Source organism: Homarus americanus, unplaced genomic scaffold (genome assembly GCF_018991925.1).
Source record: "Homarus americanus isolate GMGI-L3 unplaced genomic scaffold, GMGI_Hamer_2.0 scaffold57980, whole genome shotgun sequence".
Classification (NCBI taxonomy): Eukaryota; Metazoa; Arthropoda; class Malacostraca; order Decapoda; family Nephropidae; genus Homarus; species Homarus americanus.
This window is the reverse complement of record NW_024716703.1, coordinates 15,792,258-15,818,295: the sequence shown is the minus strand read 5'-3', so window position 1 is coordinate 15,818,295 and position 26,038 is coordinate 15,792,258. Positions and strand designations below refer to the sequence as shown.

Sequence of the window (26,038 nt, the reverse complement as noted above, 5' to 3'; positions counted from 1 at the left end):
ACCCACACATTTCTCAGAGAGGTAGGAGCTAGTGAGCTGGGAAGAGAGGGGGGGGGGGATTTGAGTCCATTATTTGAATGGACATTAACCTGGCGACTGTATTTCTCTTAAATATTAATTGTGTGTGCATACCATCATAAAATTCAGATGTTATTTTTACTACAACATAGGTATTGTGTCGGCCCAGTCTCTATTTCAATTAATCCTGTATGTTCTGTTATTCCATTTACGCGTTTCTCTTTTTACCCGCTACTCCGCTGGTTCAATTGACCGCGTAAATCGGGGTATTACTGTATATATATATATATACAGTGACCCCTCGTTTAACGAACACCTCGGTTAACGTAATTTCGATTAACGAACTGCCTTCCATAAGGATCTTCAATTCGGTTAACGAAAAAAAATTCGGTTAACGAAGTTCTTACGAACCGACCTCAACATGTTTTCGCTTGCACTGACCGGGCAACCAGCTTTAGTATCAGTCCGCCAATACATTAATCGGTTCTAGGGCTTAAATTCCTTACTATTTTAGTAAATATCAAGAAGTTTATACTATTCAATAATTTTAAAGTTTAATATTCAATTTTTAGTCATTTTAACAATTATTGAACATAATTGAAGGTAAAGTGACTAGTTTAATGCGCGGCATCCAGCCTCTTAACACAGCAAACAGGAGTTAGTCTCTCTCTGTTTTCACTGGAGGTAACATCTTGCTTGAGACTCTCTTCAACTAAACGCTTTTTTCTGTGTTTCCAAGCAAATTATTGGTCATTTTGAAATATATTTTACATATTGACAATATATAATGCAGTGCAGTGTTGATTTAAAGAAAATAATCTTGAATTACACCAGAGAGCTAAAATTTTATGGGTGAAATGGCACCATGGGGTGACTTCTCTTCCACCCCAATGCCTTCTCTTCTTCCTTCTCCTCCACCCCCATTCTAAATCCCATCATCATCATCATCATCATCCAGGAGCCTTCTACATACACACCTCAAAGTAAGTGAACTTTTCTACCATTTTTGTTGAATTTAGGAAATTTTCGGTGAGCTGGAACCAATTACCCAAAAACCCATTGAAACAATGGTTTCGGTTAACGAACTTTTCGGTTAACGAACGACCTTCTGGAACGGATTGAGTTCGTTAACGGAGGGGTCACTGTAATTAACTTGGTACATTGAGTAAAGGATCAAAGTTTTGTGACATAACTAATGTATAATGAGTCTCCATATGCCCTGGTTTATTCATTGATCAGTTGTCTAAGCCCTGTGGAGCTATCATGTATCAATTAATTTTAAAATAGAAGTTATAGTATAAAATGTTACAAGACAATGGCTTAGTAGTGCAGTTAATGTTTGTGTTGTGTAAGTGTCTTGGCATGTCACCTCACCACCTGACTCCTGAACAAACTCTTCATCAACTTCTTCCAATCCTACAATGTGCTTGGCAATCTAAAACACACACACACACACACACACACACACACACACACACACACATACGGGAATTAAGACAACAAGCATCCAGTGAGGGTCTTTTTGTGTGACTGCATGGAGGTGAATTAAAAGATCAGCTGTTGAGGAGCTTATCACTTGGCAACACTGGTGCATGTTACCACTCCTTTCCATTCCATCTCTCTAATCACCCACACCTTTCTGCTTTCTCACTCCATATTTTAAAATGTTATGTAATGCAATGTTGAAGGGATACAACTTTGCTCATTTATACTTATCACAATCTCCCTAAAAATACTTGAGGTTTCGTGTTTATTCAAGACATCTTCAGGTCATGAGACCCACTAATCCCCACCCAAGAAAGGATGACCTGACATTCCATCAGGTCAGTAATATGAGATCACTAATCCCTCCCCCACCCCCACCCTACCTCCACCTGACACTGAGTCAGGCCAGGTCTCCCAAAATACTTTAGCTTCCGTCTTTATTCGAGACATTTTCAGAAAATGCTCTCGATTTTCGACCCCGGAAATTTTTTCCCAAAGCCAGATATTTTTGGATAATTCCGGCTTTGGGAATGATTTTCCGAGCAAATTTAAATTCCGGCTATCGGAGATTTCCTGGTTTGAGGGATTCCGGCTAATGAAGATATTACTGTAGTTGTATATGCATGCAATATTTTCTATAGAAATGGCAATGATTTTCTGTATGTATTATGTAATGTATTTCATGGGGCAAAGGGAGGCTCGGGAACGTAACTCTTTTATTTTATCTATTTCTTATGGGGAAAATTGATCCCCTTAACGTTGTTTCGTATAACGTCGCGTTTTTAGAAATGTAACCTCGACGATAAGTGAGGACATACAGGTAGTTCTGCTATAACGCGATAATTGTGTTTTTGTAAAATATCGTGTTATAGAAAATCGCGTAATAGAAATAACAGGGCTTATGGAGAAAATAGGGTTAGGTGCAGATTACTCGAAATCGAAAAAATTTAGTAGTTAGCCTAACACAAAGGATAGCACAGTCTAAATAAATGTTACATTCATATCTAATAATGAAATCATACAGTAAATGTAACACTTTACTTGATTGGGGAGAAGGGTGATTTTGAGGTTGATAAAATCAAGCTTCTCTTCAAGTGTTATATCCTTTCTTTTACGATCATCACCGGGAATTCTATCGCCAGAACGCTTCTTGTTGATATTCTTCTTTACTATATTCACAGTTAATACAGTGGGGTATGCTATAACGAACGGATCCTACTAAGAATATTCCTATAACGAACGGTTTTACCTATAAAATTGAGAATGCTATAACGAACGAAACTCCTACAACGAACATTATTTAAAAATTTTTTTTTTTTTTTTTTTTCTAATTTATTGTTTTTTATTACAAATATTAATGATATTCTTTATTTCAGGGGTTTAGATGCATATTTATGCACTTTTTTACAATTTTTACAATTTTATATTATATTTTTCAGTGTTAAGTGGTTGTATTTGGGGGCCTGGAACGGATTATCAAAACACGCGTTATAGCAGAACTCACTGTACCGTATCCGTAAACACTAATAATAACAGTAAATCCAGTGAAATATGGCATGGAGCGAGGGAGGAGAGACGTAACTGCAGACGACGCTCTAACTAGTGGTCACTCACTCCCAGGCTCCCATTGCCAGGTGTACGATTGAAATATGTATGAGAGAAATACATATCTTGTAGTCTAATTTGAAAACGGTGATGGGCACAGTGAATGAAATAATATTTCTAAAATCAACAATTGACAAATATTGGGCACCTGTGTCCCACGTGCTGACTCCTAGGTCCCTTAAAATATTGCAAACATGTCATTGGAGGACAAATTTTTTCCTACTTTTTTTTTATTTTTTATTATTTTTAGGAAAATAATTTTGTCCACCTTAAGTGATATCCGCCTTAGCAGGGTCCACCTTAACGAGGTTTTACTGTATCTACCTGTTCCATATACAGTACAGTATATGGCACACCCATAGTCAACTGCCAAAGGCACATCCACAATCAAAGTGTTAAGAAAGCAATTACCTGTACTCCATATTTTGTACTTTGTCTTTTCATGGGGCTCCTTAACCCATTAAGGATGACTGATATGGGGTGCACCCATTGACAAAGCATTTTTGAAAACCAAGCAGAAATATAGATAAATAAAAACACCTCAAATGCAGTATTTTGTCTTTAACTTGTGAACACGTGCTTCATCTTCCAGTCTGTCTGGTTCATGATTTTTGCGAATACATTATATGGGTGTTTTGTTCAATGCATCCCTTGACCAGTAAACCATCATCGAGGTATAGTGTCTGTTCTTATCAAACATGAAGCAAGTGCCTGATGACTTAGTTGAGTCTTCCTTTGAGTCCTTTATACTGTATAGAAGTTGTCATTCCCCTTCACCATAAAGTCACTAGTGTCTGTCATTTATCATTATGGCCACTCGGGCACTGACTGAGAGTATATGGAAGACTTTGGTTCTTGAAACTGTTTCTTGGAAAAATGGAAAATTGTTAGTTTGGTGACCACCATTTATTGGGTTAATGACCATTTGTTGATGCTTAACTCATCTAAATTTCTAGAGTTTATAGATCTGAAATTTTTTGGAATCATGGGCCTTTCCTCACACATGTTTTAGGTCATACTTTGGACCTAGTTTTGTTTCAGAATGACTGTGATTATGATAGAGATGTAGACACTATCGTAATCAGCATCATCATTTTACAGACATTTTCCATCATATGTGGGTCAGCTGCGGTTACCTGATGGCAGCTCTCCTTACTGCATGGTCTCTCGCAGTCTCTTTTTTCAGGTTCCAAACTCTAATGTCATTTCTGACAACCTCTCCTCATGTCATTCTTGGCCTGCCCATGGCTTTTCTCGCCACATTTAAACTATGCATCTGTTGATACAACTGGTCTTATCCATTCTCTCCACATGCCCAAACCATCTTAGTGCACCACTATGCAAAACTTTGTCAATACTCACAGTATCCAGGTTCCCTCTAAGTTCTGAACAGGGGTTCCTATCTTTCGATGTCACATTGCACATCTGCCTCTCCATTTTCACTTCAGCTTGCTCAAGCCAACTTACTTCACCTTCTTTAACCACCCAAGTTTCATCGCATACATCTGTCCTTTCACATGGAGGGAAGATTCTCTTTGCACCAATAAAGGGAGCAACTCCCTTAAGTTTCTCCAGCCACTGAGACTCTTAAGGCATAGTCACACGTGCCAAATATTAATGGGAAATCAATAATTCCAGCAACTTTTTCTGTCAGAATTCTCCATCACCCTGATTGATCTTTGATATTCTAAAGTAATATTTCAGAATATATCCTTCACAAATAAATCCCACATATGCCTGAAATTTGCTTAGTATGAAACATCTATTTAGTATTACATAGATAAAATACAAGCTAAAATATGAAAGTACTGTATTGTTAAATTAGAAATCACAACAAAATAGTGATGCATGAATCTGATGTTCAACTCCACATTGTCCAAGTAAATATGGGTTCTTGGCTGTGAGTGGCATCACTAGATATATTCACTCTGAAACTTCACCTTGCTCATGCATTGAAAATCATAGACTGACTGAGGGTCTTCCAGATTGATTTCTCACACTATATTATGGTAAACATTCTTGCTGTCTCTTCTTGCCAACCAGGAGCTTAACCACATGCATTTTTTCTAGCGTTTAACCTTCTTTAATTGAAGTGCAGATGTTAAAGGCAGTGTTAGCTGCTGCAGTCATGTACATGGATGCCATTGCTTGGTTTGGTTGCTGAAATAGTCAGCAATCCTGTATGATGAATCTTTTGTGTGTGTGACCCCTGGGCTGATGAAATCTCTTAATTTAATGCCTGTTGACGAGACGGTTTCAACGATTTTGATCAGTGCGCCACCTCCAGCACTGATCATGTCATCCAAATAACAGAACTCATCAACACAGTCCAGGGACATATTCCCACTGGTGAGTTTCCCCAGCCTTGTTAAGGCCACATGATTACCTGCACATATAGAACACTTGAAATTGGCAACATCTTACAGTCTGCCATATACAGTTAACCCTCACTTTACGCGGTTAATGTAACCCGGAGGGTCCCGCGTAAAGTGAGAAACGCGTAAAGTGAATAACATAACATATGGGATTAATTGAAATGGAGTCCGGGCCGACCCCCAAACTCCACTTTTTGACGACACACAAATATGTTGTAGTAAAAATATTATCTTAACTTTATGGTGGTATGCACACACAATTAATAATTAAGAGAAATATCAATAATATTAGGTTTTTTAACACTTACATAAGTAGAAAAAATGGCTGGGCACACGGGGATGGGCGGTTGGTTCCGAGGCAGAGGGCAGATTATTGGCCCTCACCTGTGTCACTTATATCAATTGTATCACTATCCACCACAGAGGCTTGCAGGGCCTCTTTGTCAAACTCCCCAAAGTCCATATAAGTCCATATCCTCACCATAATTATCACTATCACTGACTTGGGCCGGCTGTGGTGGGTGGCGGGTGAAGAACTGGTAATGTTTTGATGACTGGGCGACCTTGTGCTCACCATGTTCGCGCAGCTTACACAACATGGCGGATGGCAGGAGGTTTGGATCCAAAAATGGCGCGGCTCGCCAGCCGCTCTCCGCGTAAAGGGGTACACGCACCGTGGAATGTGAGCATCCTGGGTTCCGGCAGGGCACCGCGTAAACGTGGAAACGCGGAATGTGGGACCGCGTAAAGTGGGGGTTAACTGTACTCCATTATACCTCTTTTGTACTCACCTTCCACATGCTCATTGTACATTACAGTAGTACTCCGATTTACGCGGTCAATTGAACCCACGGGGTACCGCGTAAATGGAATATCAGAACATATGGGATTAATTCCAAGAGAGACTGGCCCGACCCCCAAACTCCACTTTTTCATACACAATACCTACGTTGTAGTAAAAATAACATCTTAATTTTATGATGGTATGCTCACACAATTAATATTTAAGAGAAATATCAGTAATATTAGGTTTTTTAACACTTACATTACAGGTTGACAACCCTTTATCCGAAATTCCGAAAACCGAAAATCTCTGAAAACCGAATTTTTTTTTTTTTTTTTTTAAACAGGGATTAGCCCACCCAGGCATAGATCATTGACCCACATCGGGGCCTGGGGGGCAAAAATGTAATAGTAATAATAATAATAATAATAATTATAATTATTCATAGTAAATAAAAATTTTAATAAAAATACACCAAAATAAAATAATAATAATAATAATAATAATAATAATAATAATAATAGTAATAATAGTAATAATAAAATTAATAATAATAATAATAATAATAATAATAATAATAATAATAATAATAATAATAATAATAATAATAATACTGTAATAATAAAATAATAATAATAATACTGTACCGTATATCACGGCCTATAAGGCGGCGGGGTGCATAAGACGCCCCCCCCAAATTTCCATTTAAAAAGTAGCTTTTGAGCTCTATTTGCTGTATAAGACCAGTACCCCAAATGTGACACTTACCCACTGACTCATTAGTCCTTTACCAACCATCCTTGATTTTTTAAAATAAGGCCAATTCACTTCAAGTAATGTCATCAAATTATACCCGCTGGTGTAGTGTAAACACTAGTGACGTCACTGAAGCGTGTTGGGAGTGTTCCCTCGTCTCGGTGGTGTGACTATTTATACAACATGTGGTTCAACAGCAACCACCGTATTCTAATTGTGGTGTTTCATTAGGATTTGAGTGAAAAAGGTTACCAGTATGTACTTACTACATACATTTATTACACAAATATATATATATATATATATATATATATATATATATATATATATATATATATATATATATATATATATATATATATATATATATATATATATATATATATATATATATATATATATATATATATATATATATATATATATATATATATATATATATATATATATATATATATACTGAATATACTATGTACAAAAAATGAATGTTCAATGAATTATTTATGGTGCATTAGGGTACTGGTCACTTCTGATGGGCTATAAATAGCTTGTTATCTCCCCTCCATCTCACCCTGAGCCAGACGGAAGGGTCTTGGTAAATAACATGTTTGCTTATTTTCCATTTACTTTAAATAGATTTACCGAATTATTTGTTTTATTTATTTATTTATAATATACTGTAATATATTAAACACACTGTAATTATTTTCTTTAATTTATAAACTGTTTTGCGACAAAGGAATGTTCTCCAGTAGTGTTTCATTAGGATTTGAGTGAAAAAATATTACGTACTTACACAATTGTTCCTCTTACTTTGACAACACAACATACATACAGTATATTATTTCTCAGTTTTGATCTTTTTTTTTAATTTTTGTATTTATTTATAGTTAGTTACTTAAAATAAGGCCAATTCACTTCAAGTAATGGCATCAAATATTACCAGCTGGTGTAGTGTAAACACTAGTGACGTCACTTGAGCGTCTGTAATTAACCGTCGATAGTTTCAAGAATTAATGCACTCATTTACTGAATATTCTTTGTAAAAAAATAAAATTTAAATCAATTATTTATAGGAGATAAATATTATTATGAGTAAATATACCGATACCGGTATGCATTACTGACCACCTCCACGGCTCCTCACTGGCAAATGGGGGGGGGGGCGTGGGGAGGGGTGTGTGATGATAGCTGTGTTTATTATAGGGGTATAAATCTCTTTTACGGTATGTTAGACAGGTTTATAATACATTTTTATTATTTTAATATACCGGTAATCTTAATTTGAATCCAGCTTGCCAAACGTAAGTTTCAGTATAAAATAATTAGTGGTAAGACCTTGTGAGTGGCTTACGATGTTTTCATCACCACTCTTGACACACTAAACCACAATATTTAAGAGGTAAGAATTTTAAACTTGGTGGTTTAGACGACCCCCTAACTTTGGGCAGATTTTTTTAATGTTCAAATTTCGTCTTATAGGCCGTGATATACGGTAATAATAAAATAATAATACGTAATAAAGAAATACAAGAATGAAAAAAAGATCAAAAGTGAAAAACACGACCTAGACCTATGAATTATTATTTTTATCATTTTTATTATTCCAGGCCCCAATGTGGGCCAGTGATCTATGCCCGGATGGGCTAATACACATAAAAAAAAAAAAAAAATCAGAAAACCGAAATATTCCGAAATCCGAAATGCCTCTGGCCCCAAGGATTTCGGATAACGGATTGTCAACCTGTAGTAGAAAAGATGGCTGGGCACATGGTTCCGAGGCAGAGGGCAGATTATTGGCCCTCACCTGTATCACCTGTATCAATTGTATCACTATCCACAACAGAGGCTTGCAGGGCCTCTTTGTCAAACCCCTCAAAGTCCATATAAGTCCATTTCCTCACTATCACTGACTTGGGCAGGCTGTGGTGGGTGGTGGGTGAAGAACTCGGAATGTTTTGATGACTGGGTGACCTTTGTGCGCATCCTGCCCGCTCCGCTTCCCGCGTATATGAGTAGATGCACCGCTTAAAATGAAATTCCGGTTCTGGCGAGGTACCACGTAAATGTAGAATCGCGTAAACGAGAACTGTGTAAATTGGGATATTCCTGTATTTAGTTGCTGCCAACACCTTTCTTATAGATAGCACAAGTTTTTTCCACTTTCCATCACAGGGCCCTCACTCTGTACACTTGGACTTTTAATCTTTGACTGCAGTATTATATTATTAAGGAAGAAAGGATATTTTCTGATGTTAAGTTGTTAGTTTAATTATTTTCTCTTTGATGTTTTGGTTCTTTTAAAGAAAGAATATTTTCACTGGTAAAGTAAATAAAATTTTAATTTTCATGAGTTTACTCACAGATAATTATTTGTGGACAGGTTCTTCAAATTGGATGCGATTTGTGCGAAAAGCCACAGTGTACCTCGAGCAGAATTGTGTGGTATTGCAGATAGATGGGGGTTTGTTTTTCCTCACCACCGCTGACATAGCAGCCCGTACAGAACTCAGAGTTGGGTAGGTCATATTAAACTTTTTTACCTGTTATCATATAATTTACAATATACTGTATATCAATATACATTTCATTTAAATTCATTAATTTTTATTTTAAAGCAATATATCTGTATATTCTCAATAATTTTCAACAGATACTCAAAACAGTATGCTGACAAGCGGAACTTGCAGACCCTGGAGCCCACAGAGGATGAGGTTAAAAGTGAGAGATAATTGTTCTTTAAATGAAAAAGAAATAGTTTCCACATTGAACATTTATGTTATTATAAATACAATCCAGGTATGGCAAGTATATACAGCTACTCCTCGACTTATGACCACCTGGACATATGACCGCCCCAGTCGTACCAAAATTTTTTCAAATGACTTATTTTCGAGTCTTGACGCTAGTGATTGCGCTGTATTCTGACAAAATTTTTGTTTGTAATTCCCTTTAATTTGGCTGGCATGCTTAAAAGTGAGAGTTTTGTGGTGCTGAGAAGAAAAAGAGACACCCATTTTAGATTTTCTATGTACCTTATTTTTTGGCTTAAAAGACGCACTTTTTATGACAACAATATACAGGTTGTACCTCTCTAGTCCGGCATTCTGTGGTCCGGAAACTCCCGTGGTCCGGAACGATTTTAGTTTGTCCAATGGGTAGATAGGCATTTTTTTTTTTTTTTTTTTACTTATCTAAATAATTATTAGTATTGCAGGAGTATTAAATTTTTGCCCCCTCAGGCCCCAATGTGGGTCAGTGACCTATGCCGGGTGGGCTAATCCCTATAAAAAACAACAACAACAAGCGGGGAAATTAAGGTTTGTTTACATCCGGCAGTTCGGCTGCTCTCTCTCTCTCTCTCTCTCTCTCTCTCTCTCTCTCTCTCTCTCTCTCTCTCTCTCTGTCTCTCTCTCTCTCTCTCTCTCTCTCTCTCTCTCTCTCTCTCTCTCTCTCTCTCTCTCTCTCTCTCTCTCTCTCTCTCTCTCTCTCTCTCTCTCTCTCTCTCTCTCTCTCTCTCTCTCTCTCTCTCTCTCTCTCTCTCTCTCTCTCTCTCTCTCTCTCTCTCTCTCTCTCTCTCTCTCTCTCTCTCTCTCTCTCTCTCTCTCTCTCTCTCTCTCTCTCTCTCTCTCTCTCTCTCTCTCTCTCTCTCTCTCTCTCTCTCTCTCTCTCTCTCTCTCTCTCTCTCTCTCTCTCTCTCTCTCTCTCTCTCTCTCTCTCTCTCTCTCTCTCTCTCTCTCTCTCTCTCTCTCTCTCTCTCTCTCTCTCTCTCTCTCTCTCTCTCTCTCTCTCTCTCTCTCTCTCTCTCTCTCTCTCTCTCTCTCTCTCTCTCTCTCTCTCTCTCTCTCTCTCTCTCTCTCTCTCTCTCTCTCTCTCTCTCTCTCTCTCTCTCTCTCTCTCTCTCTCTCTCTCTCTCTCTCTCTCTCTCTCTCTCTCTCTCTCTCTCTCTCTCTCTCTCTCTCTCTCTCTCTCTCTCTCTCTCTCTCTCTCTCTCTCTCTCTCTCTCTCTCTCTCTCTCTCTCTCTCTCTCTCTCTCTCTCTCTCTCTCTCTCTCTCTCTCTCTCTCTCTCTCTCTCTCTCTCTCTCTCTCTCTCTCTCTCTCTCTCTCTCTCTCTCTCTCTCTCTCTCTCTCTCTCTCTCTCTCTCTCTCTCTCTCTCTCTCTCTCTCTCTCTCTCTCTCTCTCTCTCTCTCTCTCTCTCTCTCTCTCTCTCTCTCTCTCTCTCTCTCTCTCTCTCTCTCTCTCTCTCTCTCTCTCTCTCTCTCTCTCTCTCTCTCTCTCTCTCTCTCTCTCTCTCTCTCTCTCTCTCTCTCTCTCTCTCTCTCTCTCTCTCTCTCTCTCTCTCTCTCTCTCTCTCTCTCTCTCTCTCTCTCTCTCTCTCTCTCTCTCTCTCTCTCTCTCTCTCTCTCTCTCTCTCTCTTCTATACAGAGTACAACATTTAACCCTTCAATATATATGAGCAGTAAATAAGTGTTGTTTTCATATTCTTATGTAGAGTAATGACGATATGTTTTCACATGAGCGCACTTACATACGCGCAGTCTCACTTTTTTTTTACCATTAATGGTTAGCTACTTATATTGTTCCATTAAATAACATTACAGGTACTTCAAACAACTATATTATTTTTTATACATTAATTTTACTACAGCTACAATCAGGGTCTTATTTTCTTCAGTTTTATATGTAGAACCAATCAGTCACTGGTTTTGTAAGCTTTAACATAAACAATGCCGGCAGCCGTCTCGTCTCATCGTGTGTTTGAATATTCCACGTATTATTAATAAATTGTATTGTTAATTTTGCGCACACAAACATTAATTCAATAAAAACAAATTCAGAAACATTATTTAAAATATATATGAACAGTAAATAAGTGTTGCTTTCATATTCTTATGTAAAGTAATGACGATATGTTTTCACGTGTGCGCACTTACATTATCGTTAGCTACTTCTATTGTTCCATTTATTAACATTAAATAACATTACTTAAAACAACCATATTAATTTTACTACAGCTACAACCAAGGTCTTATTTTCTTCAGTTTTATATGTAGAACCAGTCAGTCACTGGTTTTGTAATCAACGAAAACAATGCTGTGTCATTTCCTCGTGTGTTTTAATATTCTACGTATTATTAATGAATTGTGTTGCTCATTTTGCACACATAATCATTAATTCAATAAAAAAGACATTCAGTAATAAACAATAATGAATCTTTTGTACATAAGAGAAGTGACGCTGTTTACACGATTATGCACGTTGGCGGCTCGTTCAAACCTGTCGAAATTCAAGTTTCCGCCGTCAAAATTGTTATTTATTTTTTTGTGTGTGTGTGTTCCAATAAAATACGTTGCATTAAAAACTCGTGAAATTTGAGAAGCTACTATACGACATTTAACCCTTCAATATATCTTCAAAGAGACCATGATGCAGAGAAAGTGGTGCTAGTGCTTCCAAGCATAAGCGCAAGTCACTATCTATCCAGGAAAAGGGTGAATTTCCATGGTCCGGCACCGGTCATGTCCCGAGGTTGCCGGACTAGAGAGGTACAACCTGTACCTCGAAAATTACCATGCGTCTTCCAGGACACTAGTCGATGAGTTGTAGCAGAGGTTTTTGAAATCAGCCCGTTATAAAGACTGTTACCTCATTACAGTACTTAACAATTACAAGGATTCTCTATACAGTACTATAAAACTATTGATTTAACTAATATTGTTGATATATTGCAAAAAAAAAAAAAATAAACCCTTGCTGCTGTGTGGTTTGTTTACTAATGGCAGTGTTGCGGCAGCACCATCCATTGAGGAATTGCTAAAGGTTGTCGCTGGTCTCAAATGCAGGAATGTTTGTTTCTTTATATGTAGGCTCTCATATTTGGACACCTATTTAGTCTGTAAAAACCCCACAAAATTTTAATCTTCCAAATTTAAATACAACTTCGTCATCCAAGTCAAAACACACACACAACAACATTGGCTGTCCTTACTTTACTACCACTGGTGGGTAGAATTTTTTTTTTAATTCAGAAACATTAATTAAAATATATATGAACAGTAAATAGGTGTTGCTTTCATATTCTTATGTAGAGTAATGATGATATGTTTACACATGTGCTCACTTACATACGTGATCTCACCTTTTTTTTTTACCCTTAATTGTTAGCTATTTCCATTGTTCCATTTATAATGTATTGTCTAATGGTAGACCCTGCTGCTATGTGACCAAGTCCCAGGTTGATGATCTGACTTTCTGCAGGGTCTCAATTGTTTCTCTTACTTTGACAACACAACTTACATACAGGTATATCGTTTCTCACTCTTGATATTTTTTTTTCATTTTTGTATTTCTTTATTATTATTATTATTATTATTATTATTATTATTATTATTATTATTATTATTATTATTATTATTATTATTATTATTATTATAATAATATTTTCGCCCCCTAGGCCCCAATGTGAGTCAGTGACCTGTGCCCAGGTGGGCTAAAACCCATAATTTTTTTTTTTTTTAGAATTTCATTTCCAAAATCAGGGTGCGTCTTCCACGATGCAGCATCTTCCAAGCCGAAAAATACGGTACCTGTATTATCTTCGCATTTTCGACTTACGACCTATTCGACTTACGACCTGGATTTGGGTCCCTAACCCTGTTGTAAGTCGAGGAGTGGCTGTACAGTATACAGGTTATACAATATTCTGTACAGTATACAGGTTATACAATATTTTAATGTAAGCCTTTAATTTAGGTTTGTTGTTTACATAAGAAAATACAAAAGATTTATCTCTGCCATATGTTCAATCAACAGACCAGATCTTCATCTTCCAGTAGGGTGATAGATTTGTATGTTAGGGACCATGGTTTACTGTGAATAATTGGTAGATGGTACACACTTAGTCCTATAAATACGTAGTCATTAAATACACTTTATTTCCTTCCAGTTTTGGACTCTTTAAAAAAATCTTGGCCATGTTATGAGTGTGATGAAGGTTTTGAGTCGTCAGCTGAACTACAGCAGCATTTAGTGTGTCATGATGAGGTCAGTGATTACTTCAGTCATTTATTAAATGCAGTAAAATTATATTGACCAACTATAGTTCAAGTTATTCAATTGAAAAGATTTGAATTTGATAACTTAGTGAAGTATTATCCTTGTTGTTTATATGAATGATTTTATTGTAGGAGGTTGGGGAGGAGGAACGAAGGAAACGCAAGAGGATAAAGACGAGGCGGCCACGTGGCAATGGGGAGACTGAGCCCGGGATAAAGAGGCTGATTAAGAGGGTTAAGGTTAAATACTATTGTTACTGTGCACCCAAGATTAATCTATTTATTAATTGCTATATGATCATATAATAGGGATGAATTTGATCTTGTAATATATAGTCATCTTTTGTTACTTCTTTCAACTGAATAACCTTGATATATTTTTTGTTGAACTAGGTGTGTGGAGAAGGAAACTCAGGTGTTGGCAGTTCTCAAGCTGTATCTCCAGGGTATGAAAATTTTGGCGTTTGTTCTGTTTTCTTTAATTGTTGCACGAGTATATGTAGTGTCCGTCAGTTTATCCTTAGATCTTTTCTATCTAGCAGCTTCATTGTATATTTTAGGTGGGAAAGTACAGCAGTCTTTTAAATTATTTTAGGTACTGGGCATCATTTTACATTGCTATTGATTGAGCCTGGTAACCATACAGTGAACATTTATTAGGACAAACAGAGTACTCTGTACAGTATTGTACAGTTGCAGTCAAAAGTAATCATCCACTCCTCTGACTACCATACCTGTGAGCTCAAGGCCTTTCTACATGATGGGGCACTTGAGGTTGGAGGAGATATTGATGGGGGGAGAGCTTTCAGACAAATACTGAGTATGTCTGTTAAGCTAATACTATGCACATAACTGTATAATCATATAAAGTACAAGGAGTGTATATAACAGTAGAACCTCAATATATCGCACTAATTGGGGCAGACCCCAGTCCGAAAAATGCGAAAGTCCAAAAGCAAGTGAATATATAGGGGGAGGGGTGGAGATAACTTTGCTTATCTGAACTGTTTAAAGAATATCAGTTGTTTTTATATTATTACTGCACTTCAACAACTAAGGTCTTTAAGGGGAGCGTCCAGCTGAAGCACAAAATTCGTTAATAATTGATCTATCAATATAAATTTCCTGTCAGCAATTAAGGACACCAGATACATTGTTGCTATACCCCTGAAACAATTTTGCGTAGTCCCTTATCCCTGATACCTAATTTTTCCCATATACAGTAGACTCTTGCCAATAATGTCTAATAGGTGCCTGAAAAATGCCGTTATTAGCGAAATAAAATTAATTGTTATTTAATCATCAAAATAAGAATTTGAGTAATATAACACTTAGCTTGGGGAAGTTTTTGAGGTGCTTGGTGTGATGATTGTTCCGAGGCTGGGGCATGGAGGCTACTGCGTCGAACCTCAGCCCACTTCCTTGGCCCCATCTCCGTCCCCACGCTGGCCTCTCGCACCCGGTTCACCCACTTCCGCTAACACTTCATCAAACCCCGTAAAGTCAAAATCTTCAGGCATTTCCCTAATGCCATCAATGTCTTCATCATCTTCAACCTCTCTCTGTTGGTCTTCCTCGGCTGGCCAGCGTTGTGAAAGAAAGCGAGTGATGAGTGACTGCTGCCGGGCATTCACTCGCTCGTTGTACTGCTTCTGGTATTTTCTTGAAATAGATTCTACAAATCCAATCATTTGCTCCCTTTCACCTGAGTCACTCTCAATGTCTTGTATCATCTCTTGAGGGCTGGTACAGACACCCAATAAGAGTGACAGCTTCTGTGTCGTCACTTTCCTCTGCTCGGTCTCCCCTGCGTCACTCTCTGCATCACCACTCTCACCGCCTTCTTCATCCTCCAGGAGATCCTCGACGTCATTTGTGTTACCTTCTTGTATCAGTTCTTCTAAATCTTCCCGAGTCACTTCTTGAAATCCTGGGGCTGGGATACTGCGGACGGTTTCCAACACTTGGTTCATTAACTCTGCTGGCTGCTGTCTCTTCGTCTCGGCAGACTTGAGTTGTGGCAGGAGTGCCGACCAGGCATGCCAAACGGTTGCTTTTGTAGTATTTCTCCAGGTTTTTACCAAAAAATTGACTGCCTGGCGAATTTTATAATTTTTCCAGAAGGCAGTAACAGTCATTGTGGAGGTTGAAGGTACGCCAAGTGGAGCAGGGGTGGCGGGGGTTGCCGGTTAGCCAGGCAGAGCAGCGGAGGCGGCAAGGGGAGGGAGGGGAGGATCCTCCTCCTCCTCGCTACTGCTCACAGTTTCAGCAATTTCCTTCACTTAACTTCTTGCTTATCAGTTTCCTTCCTCATCTTGTCATGGACATATTTGTAGTACAGCAACTTTACATTTGCTATGATTTCTTGGTCTAGTGGCTGTATTTTGGAGGTTGTATTTGGTGGTAGAAACACAACCTCAATGCTAGGGTGACGTTCTACTAGAAATCGTGCATGACTGGGGGCATTGTCTAGAAAGAGCACCACTTTGAAGGCTATATTCTTCTTCCGGCAGTATTCTTTGGCATCCTTAACAAAACAATCATCAAACCACTTCTTTAATAACTCTGTGGACATGTAGCCTTTATTTGTCTTTTCCCAGTAGACATTCAGTTTGGACATATCACATCCCTTGTAAGCTCTTGGTCTTTTATATTTGTAGATCACCAGAGGCTTCATGAGGCAGTCACCTGAAGCATTACAGGTTAGGAGGACACGAAAGCGATCCTTAGCCATTTTCACACCTTTTGCCTGTTTTTCTTTCTTAGATATAAATGTTGCTTTAGGGGATTTTTTCCAAAACAACCCGGTCTTGTCACAGTTAAAAATCTGATCCAGGGTATAACCTCCCTCTTGAATGATTTGATTGGCAACTTCAGGGAAGGAATCTGCAGCCACTAAGTCAGCAGACGAAGCCTCACCCTGATACTTTGCATGCTTTGTGCCACTTCTATCCTTAAACTTATGCAGCCACCCTACTGAGGCATTGAAAGGAGGGGAGACTTAATGTTTTTCTTTCGAGCTACAGCAGCGTACAATACCCTTGCTCGATCTCGTATCTGAGGGCCGCTAACACTTGCACCATCTTTCATTCTTCATGCTACCCATTTCACAAGAAAATGTTCTGTTATCACTAATAACCTGTTTCTATCACTTTTATCATTCATAGCTCGCCTCGCATTTCCATCACTACCGAAATATTTCTTAGCCAGCGCTATACTCTTCTTGGTCTCTTCTAAGTTCCTCTTAATATTTCGCACTGTAAACTCAGGACAGTTCAATTTCCTCACAATATTAATGTTCCGTTCACCACTTTCAATGAGTTCAACAATCTGTTCTTTATCCTTGACCGAGTAGGCATGCTTTTTGGCTTTGTCTCTTAGCTTTGGGGTCTTTTTTCTCATTCACTTTAAAAGTTCCCAGGCGTTCAGGCGGCAAATCACTCCCTCCACCACCTCCCCTAGCCCCCACAGGCAAAAACGCGGAAGCCATTGTTGATCACCGACCCTAGCAACCACTGGTTATAGAGGCGAAAGTTTCACACGTGGGCGCAGCGCTGTATTCCACGGAGCGTGTGTGAGAGTGAGAGTGAGGCGGAGCGGACAACTACGTCATCAACATGGCGGCAAACAAACGCTATCATTGATGCGCTCGGAAGCTTCCCGCGAAATCTCTGTTATTCAAGAGAATCCAGACATTATTATTGAAAATGGGTATCTATTGTAACTTACTGTAATTGTCGAAAACGTTATTGTGGAAGACGTTATTGGCGTGAGCCTACTGTATTCTAATAATTTTTCAAAATCCTATTTCTCCATAACTTCTCACTAGATTACGTTGAAATTCATGATTTACTTCTCTGGAAATATCTGTAGAATTTAACACTCGCCTTTTATGGTGGAGGAAATAGTTTGTAGAGGCTACTCAAGGTGACGGCAGTGTGCAAATAAAAAAAAATGAAAATAACACTAATAATTTATTAAATTTATTAATAATTTTTAATAGAATGTGCTTAGATGAAAATGTTGAAGTAAGTTGAATTTCTATAAACTCAACAATATTCATTATCATACTAGATGTGCATTTTGATGGTTGGAAATGGTAGGAAAAAGAATCCCTCTTATTAACAGATTTCCTCCTATTAATGGAATCCTCCCAATAATGGACAGGACTTGCATGAATTAGTCTGTAATTGGGAGGGTTTATGGTATTAGGCATCCTGAGCATAGGATTTGAGCCCCCATAGAGTGAGTACTGCAACTTGAGTCACCTATTTTGTGTTAGAATTAAACAAATTATTTCAGGATCAATCCCCGTAATTGCTCTTTTGTGTTTACAAATTAGCATATGGTAATATGATGGAAATGTTTTAGATTCAAGAAAATATAATGAACATTATTGTGAAAAGTTCTTGTTTTTACAGCACGAGTGGAAGTGTTGTGCTTGAGGACTGCCTCCAGCACAATCAGTGTGTGATATGCAGCCTTGTTTTCACTATGCCAGAGGTATGTGTGCTCTGCACTTAGATATATTTGTAAACTGGTAAGAGGAGCTAATTTTGAAGTACCCTGTACAAGTGTACAGTATACGTAGTCCACTAAAAATCAAATGAGAACACTTGAAAACTGAGTTCATTATGAATCTGACCAAAGAAAAATGATCTCCTTATAATGGGAGCAAGGTTAATAAGATAAATATTAAGTACAACTGTAGATATCCAAAGCTTTTAGGACAAGGAGTACTCTGGATTTGTATACGTTCTAGTTTTTCAATGATTAAGTTCTCTAAACACATGAGTGTGCATAAGGTGCAGTGGTGTAAATGATAGACTGCCGGATGTTGCTGACTTTAAGTGTGCTGTACAGTAAGTCCCCGTTGAACATTAATCCCTTGAATGAATCCCCAATATAATGAAAGCAAGTTTTTGCTATCCATTTAACAAAAGAATGTTATACTATTATGAAAGGTAAGTCACCCCCACCTTTCTGCTTTCTCACCACCAGCTCCATGATCACCACCATCACCACCACTACCTCTATTATCACCACCTAAATCATAATTTCAATTTCTCACTTATTTCCCACCCACTGCATCTCCCCGATACTCTGCCTCTTTCACTTATTCCATTATGACTATGACTGTCATTCATGATAGTACAATATTGTACATTGTTTATTTGTTATTCTCACTCCATAATTTAAAGTTAAAGTAACATAATGTAGAAGGAATATGATGTTCATTTATACTTACATTCAGTTTTGTGAGTAGACATCAGCTGTTCAATTGTGTCTGGCAGTGCTGCAAAAAGTGTTCCCAAACAAACTGATTGACGCATCATCTCCTCACCACTTACCACAATCTCCCCCTCCACCACCAGCTCCATGATCACCACCATCACCACCACTACCTCTATTATCACCACCTAAATCATAATTTCAGTGATGCAGAGGTGGATTTGCTTTAGCCAGAGCAGATCAGCTCATCCACTGCCTCCCAACCCACTTCCCACCTTCCTCCCTCCCTTCTACCCTCCTACCCACTGCATCTCACTGACACTCTGCCCCCCTCACTCATTCTACTACGACTGCCATTCATGATACAATATTGTACAACAAAAAATACTGTATTGCCAAACCAGTAAATAGAAGCCAAATGAAAGTTAAACACAGTCACCATTTGCATACACTCCCTGCTTAACCATAGTACCAGAGACCAGTTGGGAGTGACCTTCACCATCTCCCTAGCAATGCTCCCCCCACCACTACACTCTGCACCCTTCTCTCCTCCCTCACTGAGCCAGCTAGCCAGCTAACTCGTGTGCAAAAAAAATGTATATTCCCTTATGTGTTTGTCCTTAGGACAATTATTTCTTTTACTTTTTTTCACATTATGTATGTAGGATGGTGTGTGCATGTAACCGAGTTGAAAAACAGCTACAACACCTCACAGCTTGACCCAGTAGCCTGGTGGTTGCAGAGATGAGTCTAACCTGGCTACAGCACCATGAATAATCACCATTAAGTACTATTCTATCAATAAACACTAATAATAACAGTGAATCCAGTGAAATATGGCAGAGAGTGAGGAGAGTTACAACTGCTGATGACACTCAACTAGCAGTCACTCAGTCCCCTTACCCGCTCCTGTTGCCAGGCGTAGCCAGGTGTACGTATGGGAGAAATACATATCTTGTATGTGCTTAGTCTAATTTGAAAACGGTGATGGGCACAGTGATAAACAAATTATATAGACCATGCATTTACCTACGATAACATCATAAGAAACATTATCATTATTAGAGTGAATGAAATATTCCCATAAACAAGAGTTGACAACCTTTAAGTTGTACATGTTTTATTGTTTTTATTACATTATTTTGAGGAGTTGCAATTATTTTGTCACAGAGCTTAGTAAAGTACAATTTTTTTAATGCCTTCATGTTGTAGTAACTTTTCCACACTACTGTACAAGTATTAAGAACATAAGAACATAAGAATGGAGGAAACTGCAGCGGGCCTATTGTCCCATACTGGGCAGTCCCATTTACACCCAACCCTGTTACTCATATATCCATCCAACCTATGTTTGAAGCTATCCAGCGTATTCGAGTTAATGATGACATTTGATATCTTGTTCCACTCGTCCACTACTCTATTTCCAAACCAATGTTTACCTATTTTGCGCCTTAATCTAAATTTGTCTAATTTAAAACCATTGTTACGAGTTCGTTCCTGGTTGGATAGTTTGAGTACCTTTGTAATGTCCCCTTTGTTCAGCCCCGACTTTCATTTACAGTCAACCCTCGCATTACGCGGTCCCACTTTACGCGTTTCCACGTTTACGCGGTACCCTGCCGAACACGGAATGCTCACTTTCCGCGGTGTGTGTACCCTTTTACTCGGAGAGCGGCGCTAGCAGGGTGCGCACAAGGTCGCCCAGTCATCAAAACATTACCGAGTTCTTCTCCCGCCACCCACCACAGCCGGCCCAAGTCAGTGATAGTGATAATGATAGTGAGGATATGGACTTATATGGACTTTGAGGGGCTTGACAAAGAAGCCCTGCAAGCCTCTGTGGTGGATAGTGATACAATTGATACAAGTGATACAGGTGAGGGCCAATAATCTGCCCTCTGCCTCGGACCCAACCCCCCATCCCCGTGTGCCCAGCCATCTTTTCTACTAATATAAGTGTTAAAAAACCTAATATTATTGATATTTTTCTTAATTATTAAAATGTGTGTGCATACCATCATAAAGTTAAGAAGTTATTTTTACTACAATGTAGGTATTGTGTCTGAAAAAGTGGAGTTTGGGGTTCAGCCCGGTCTCTATTTCAATTAATCCCATATGTTATGTTGTTCACTTTACGCGTTTCTCACTTTACGCGGGCCGCCGTGGGTTCAATTGACCGCGTAAAGTGAGGGTTCACTGTATACACCTCTTATCAAGTTGCCCCTCACTCTACGTCGCTTGAAGGAGTGCAAATTAAGACGCTTTAACCTGTCTCTGTACTCAAGGTTCCTAATGCCTGGGATTAGCCTTGTCATTCTCCTATGATTTTTTCCAAGGATTCTATATCTATTCTGTAATACGGTGACAAGAATTGAACTACGTAATCCACACGAGGTCTCACAAGCGCAAGATATGGTTTTAGGATAACCTCTCTAGTCTTGTAACTAACACTCCTTTGTATGAACCCAAGTACTTTATTAGCCTTGTTACGAGCAAAAACACATTGTTTACTTGGCTTAAGGTTCCTACTTATCATTACTCCTAAATCTCTCTCGCAGTCGGATTTCTCTATGGCATCGTTGTTCATCTGGTATCTGGTTTCCATGTTTACATCTCCTATACTGAGTACTTTACATTTGTCCACATTGAATTTCATCTGCCATTTTTCAGACCATTCGAAAAATTGGTTTAGATCTTCCTGTAGTTTTGCGGAGTCCTAGCCAGATTTAATTACACGCCCTGTTTTAATGTCATCAGCAAATTTATTTATGTTGCTGTCTACGCCGATATCTGTGTCCTCTATGTACAGTAGAAGTCCAAAAATCCGGACTGCTTGGGGATTGGGTCAGTCCGGATTTTCGGATTTTCCGGATTCTCAGGCAGTACTTTTAAAATTCAAATTTAAGGAGAAATAAAGAAGAGATGAACAGGTACATTTTGATAGTTTATTCACTAGCAAATATAGCATGCTTCATTTATCAAAACGAGCAATTTTAAAGATAAAGCTGTGAATTCTAAAATTTTATTCTTTGCCTTTTTTATTTCATAAATTGTAGACTTTCCAATGTCGTATGTTTCCATTAGAACAGTATTGCTCACACCACATTCTAGTTTCTTAATTATTTCAAGTTTGTCACTCAATTTCAACGTGTTCTTCTTTCTCTTCACACAACGAAGTTTATCTACGTTAGGAGCCATTATTATGGGCTTGTACAGTATTCTGTAAATGGAAAGAGTAGGACTCAAAATTACATACGTTGTCACAGTTTGATTGCTCGTTTTAAAGTGGCGACCGCGTGGTCGCTTGTCACTGTGCAGCTGTGGCGCTCACGCATGCACACATACACACAAAAGCCAGCTAAAAAAAAAAAAAAAAAAGTTAAGTTTGAGTTTTCGAAAAGTCCGGATTCTCGGGTGGTCCTGATTTCTGGCATCCGGATTTTTGGACTTTTACTGTATACAGTTGAACCTCGATTTATGCGGTTCTCGTTTACGCGTTTGGTCATTTACACGGTACCTTGCCAGAACCGGGATGCCCGATTTGCGCAGTGAATTTACTCATTTAAACTGGTGAAGTATAATTTGTTTATTTAATGAAGATATTTGTTTTAGCTCTTAAAATTCATACAAATTACCCGGCCAGAATATAATTTACATTTCTGGAATTCTTATAAGATTGTGATTACTTTAAATATAAACATCATGGAATTTGCATTAGATATACAAATTTTAGATCTAATGTAAGAATTTTGATTACAAAGAGCCAAAATTTTATCTTTTGTGCAAAATGTATGACGTTTATATTCAAAATATTCCTGGTCTTGCAAGGAATCCAGCAATGTCAATTATATTATCCTAACTTTAGTCTGAGGTATTATTTATTACTATACCTTAAAATCTAGTGTTTTCATCCAAACATTTCTCAAGAGAGGGAGGAGCCAGTGAGCGTGGGAAGAGGGCGGTGGAGTCCATTATTTGAATGGACATTAACCTGGCGACTGTATTTCTCTTAAATATTAATTGTGTGTGCATACCATCATAAAATTAAGATGTTATTTTTACTACAACGTAGGTATTGTGTCAGAAAAAGTGGAGTTTGGGAGTCGGCCCAGTCTCTCTTTCAATAATCCCACATGTTCTGTTATTCAATTTACGAGTTTCTCATTTTACGCTCTACTCCGCGGGTTCAATTGACCTCGTAAATTGGGGACCACTGTATAATAAATAATAATGGTCCAAGTACTGAGCCTTGGGGAACTCAAGAAGTGACGTTCCTCCAATCGGATTTAGTGCCTTTTTTGCTCACTCTCTGTTTCCTGTCCTGTAACCACGCCCTAATCCATTTTAGAATATCTCCTTTAATGCCATGAGCCTCCACTTTTCTTATTAGTCTTTCGTGGGGGACTCTGTCGAAGGCTTTTTAAAATTGATATATACAGTACCACATCATAATTGTGCCCCTCGTCCACTGATTCGAAAACAGATGAAAAGAATGTTTATAGATTAGTTAGACATGAATGCCCGCTTGTGAAGCCATATTGGGAATCATTGATCAATCTTTTGCTTCTCCAGGTGATTTCGAATAGAGTTGAAATGATTGCTTCCAGTAATTTGCCTACAATTGATGTTTGATTGATTGGACGGTAGTTCGAGGAAAGTGATCTATCTCCCTTCTTGAAAATTGGAATTACATTTGCTATCCTCCAGAATTCTGGTACTACACCCATTTTTAAGGACATGTTAAACAACTTTGCTAAGGGCATACTAAGCTCTTCCTTACATTCCTTTAATACTCTGGCAAATATCTCATCGGGACCTGGTGACTTATTAGGCTTTAGTCTAATTATTTGCTTACTAACAATGTTACTAGTCACTACTACTATCTCACTTAATTTATTTTCTTCATTATCTCTGTATAGAGTCGGTGCCTCGGGTATCATGTTTAAATTTTCAGTGGTGAAAACTGTTGAAAAATATTTCAGATTATTGCTCATTTTTCCGTCGTTATCAGTTAGCTCGCCGGTATCTGACTGTATTGGTCCAATCTTTCCTCATGTTTTAGTTTTATACATTTGATAGAATCCCTTGGGGTTTGACTTTGCCTCCCTTGCTACCTTCAGTTCATTATTCCTCTTTGCTTTTCTTACCTCGGTCTTAACCCCTACTGGCCAATACCTTATAATAATCTCGGAGGTAAACTTCACCACGATTTATTCTCCGACCTATAGCCTTCCTTTGTACAATAATATTCTTTAAATAATTATTTATCCATTTAGGGTCATTGTTGTTTGATCTGAGTTTTCTGTATGTTATGTTCTGCCTTTGTGCATTAAGTAACTCATTACTGTATTTAAGTTGTTGTGGAACTCATCAACCTTAGATCTCATTATCAGGTCATCCTTAACAGTCAGGTCTCCAGGCAAGGTGAGGTCGACCTCTGTGGGTACATTGTGTGAGGTCACCTCATGTGAGGTCATGTAATTTGCCCCAAAGCGTGATACCCCTTTTCTCAGCTGCCTCTTCAAACTATCAAAGTTTGCCCTTCTGAAATCTGGGACTTTAGTGGAATTTTCCTTGCGTCTGCTCTGAAATTCTAATTGGAATCTTATTTCTTTGTGATCACTGTTAGCAAGTTCGTACCCTACCTCAACATTACTAATGAGGTTTTCTCTGTTTGACAGAACTAAATCGAGTATATTATTACCCCAGGTGGGTAATAGACGGCCGTTGACACCAACTGCCCTTGACAACCATTCATTGCCAACTCTCCTTCTAGGCAGGACACCACATATGATCGGGATCCCTCCCTTCGACCTAATATGTTCTATAGCCGCCTTGAACTTATCAAAAAGCTCCTCACTCCTACACCGGCCAATGTTATTGCCTCATGCGCTGAGGCAGATAATGGGTTTGTTCCCATTACCAGACAAGATATTGTCCATCCTGTCAACTTTTGGCAAACACACCCTCATCCTATTTTTATTTTTACCACAAAAAGCTTTGTCCAGGTATTGTACCTGGGAATCGCCAACAGTTAAGGTTTTCGTACCGTCCTTGCCAGCCTTGCCCCTGACTATGCTAACGTCCAATTCATCTATCAAAGGACTGAAAGAGTTGGTACACTTAGCTGCTGTTGTTGTATCCTTGGTGTGTTCTTTCACCACCTTGGTGGGTTTTTTCACCACCTTGGTTGGTTTTTTCGCCACCAGTTTGGTCGTCCCTCTCCTCACAACCTTCAATTCGCCTGAGTTTTCTTCAGACACGGGCTTTCCTTGTCTCGTTTCTTCCTTCATCCCTGCTATCACTTCCTTTAATTTCACGATTTCTTTCTTGGCCCTCAAGTTTTCTTCCTTGGCCCTCGAGTTTTCTTCCTTGGCCCTGTCTAACTCGGCCCTCTGAAGGGCACAGCCCTGTTCACAAGTAGCACTAGCCATTACTGACAATTAATCCCCGGGAGCTAAGCCTGCTGTGACCTTTCCTCTAGTGAGGTCAGAACACAACTGAGTGAGGTCAGAACACAAGCTTACTATTATGTACCATATTTTTCGGCATATAAGGCGCACGGCCATATAAGGCAGACCCCGCATTTTAGCAGGAAACATTTAGGAAAAAACATTTGTATGTATTTTCCTCCCATAGCCATTGTTTTCTTAAAATAATGTATACAGTACCAGTAAATATGAGGAATAAATAAAAGCAATACTAATAAAAAAGTTAGAAAATAC

At 38.5% G+C, this 26,038-nt stretch overlaps 1 protein-coding gene across 1 annotated transcript in view; it reads left to right on the top strand.

The window, feature by feature from the left end:
- LOC121858312 overlaps positions 1 to 26,038 on the top strand; it is a gene marked incomplete in the record, with an annotated part of 213,104 nt that overhangs the window by 73,124 nt on the left and 113,942 nt on the right. The window contains 6 exon segments of the mRNA XM_042354645.1: positions 9,407 to 9,542; positions 9,677 to 9,744; positions 13,973 to 14,070; positions 14,214 to 14,321; positions 14,475 to 14,527; positions 18,503 to 18,584. Of these exon segments, the coding sequence (XP_042210579.1) occupies positions 9,407 to 9,542; positions 9,677 to 9,744; positions 13,973 to 14,070; positions 14,214 to 14,321; positions 14,475 to 14,527; positions 18,503 to 18,584 (545 nt within the window).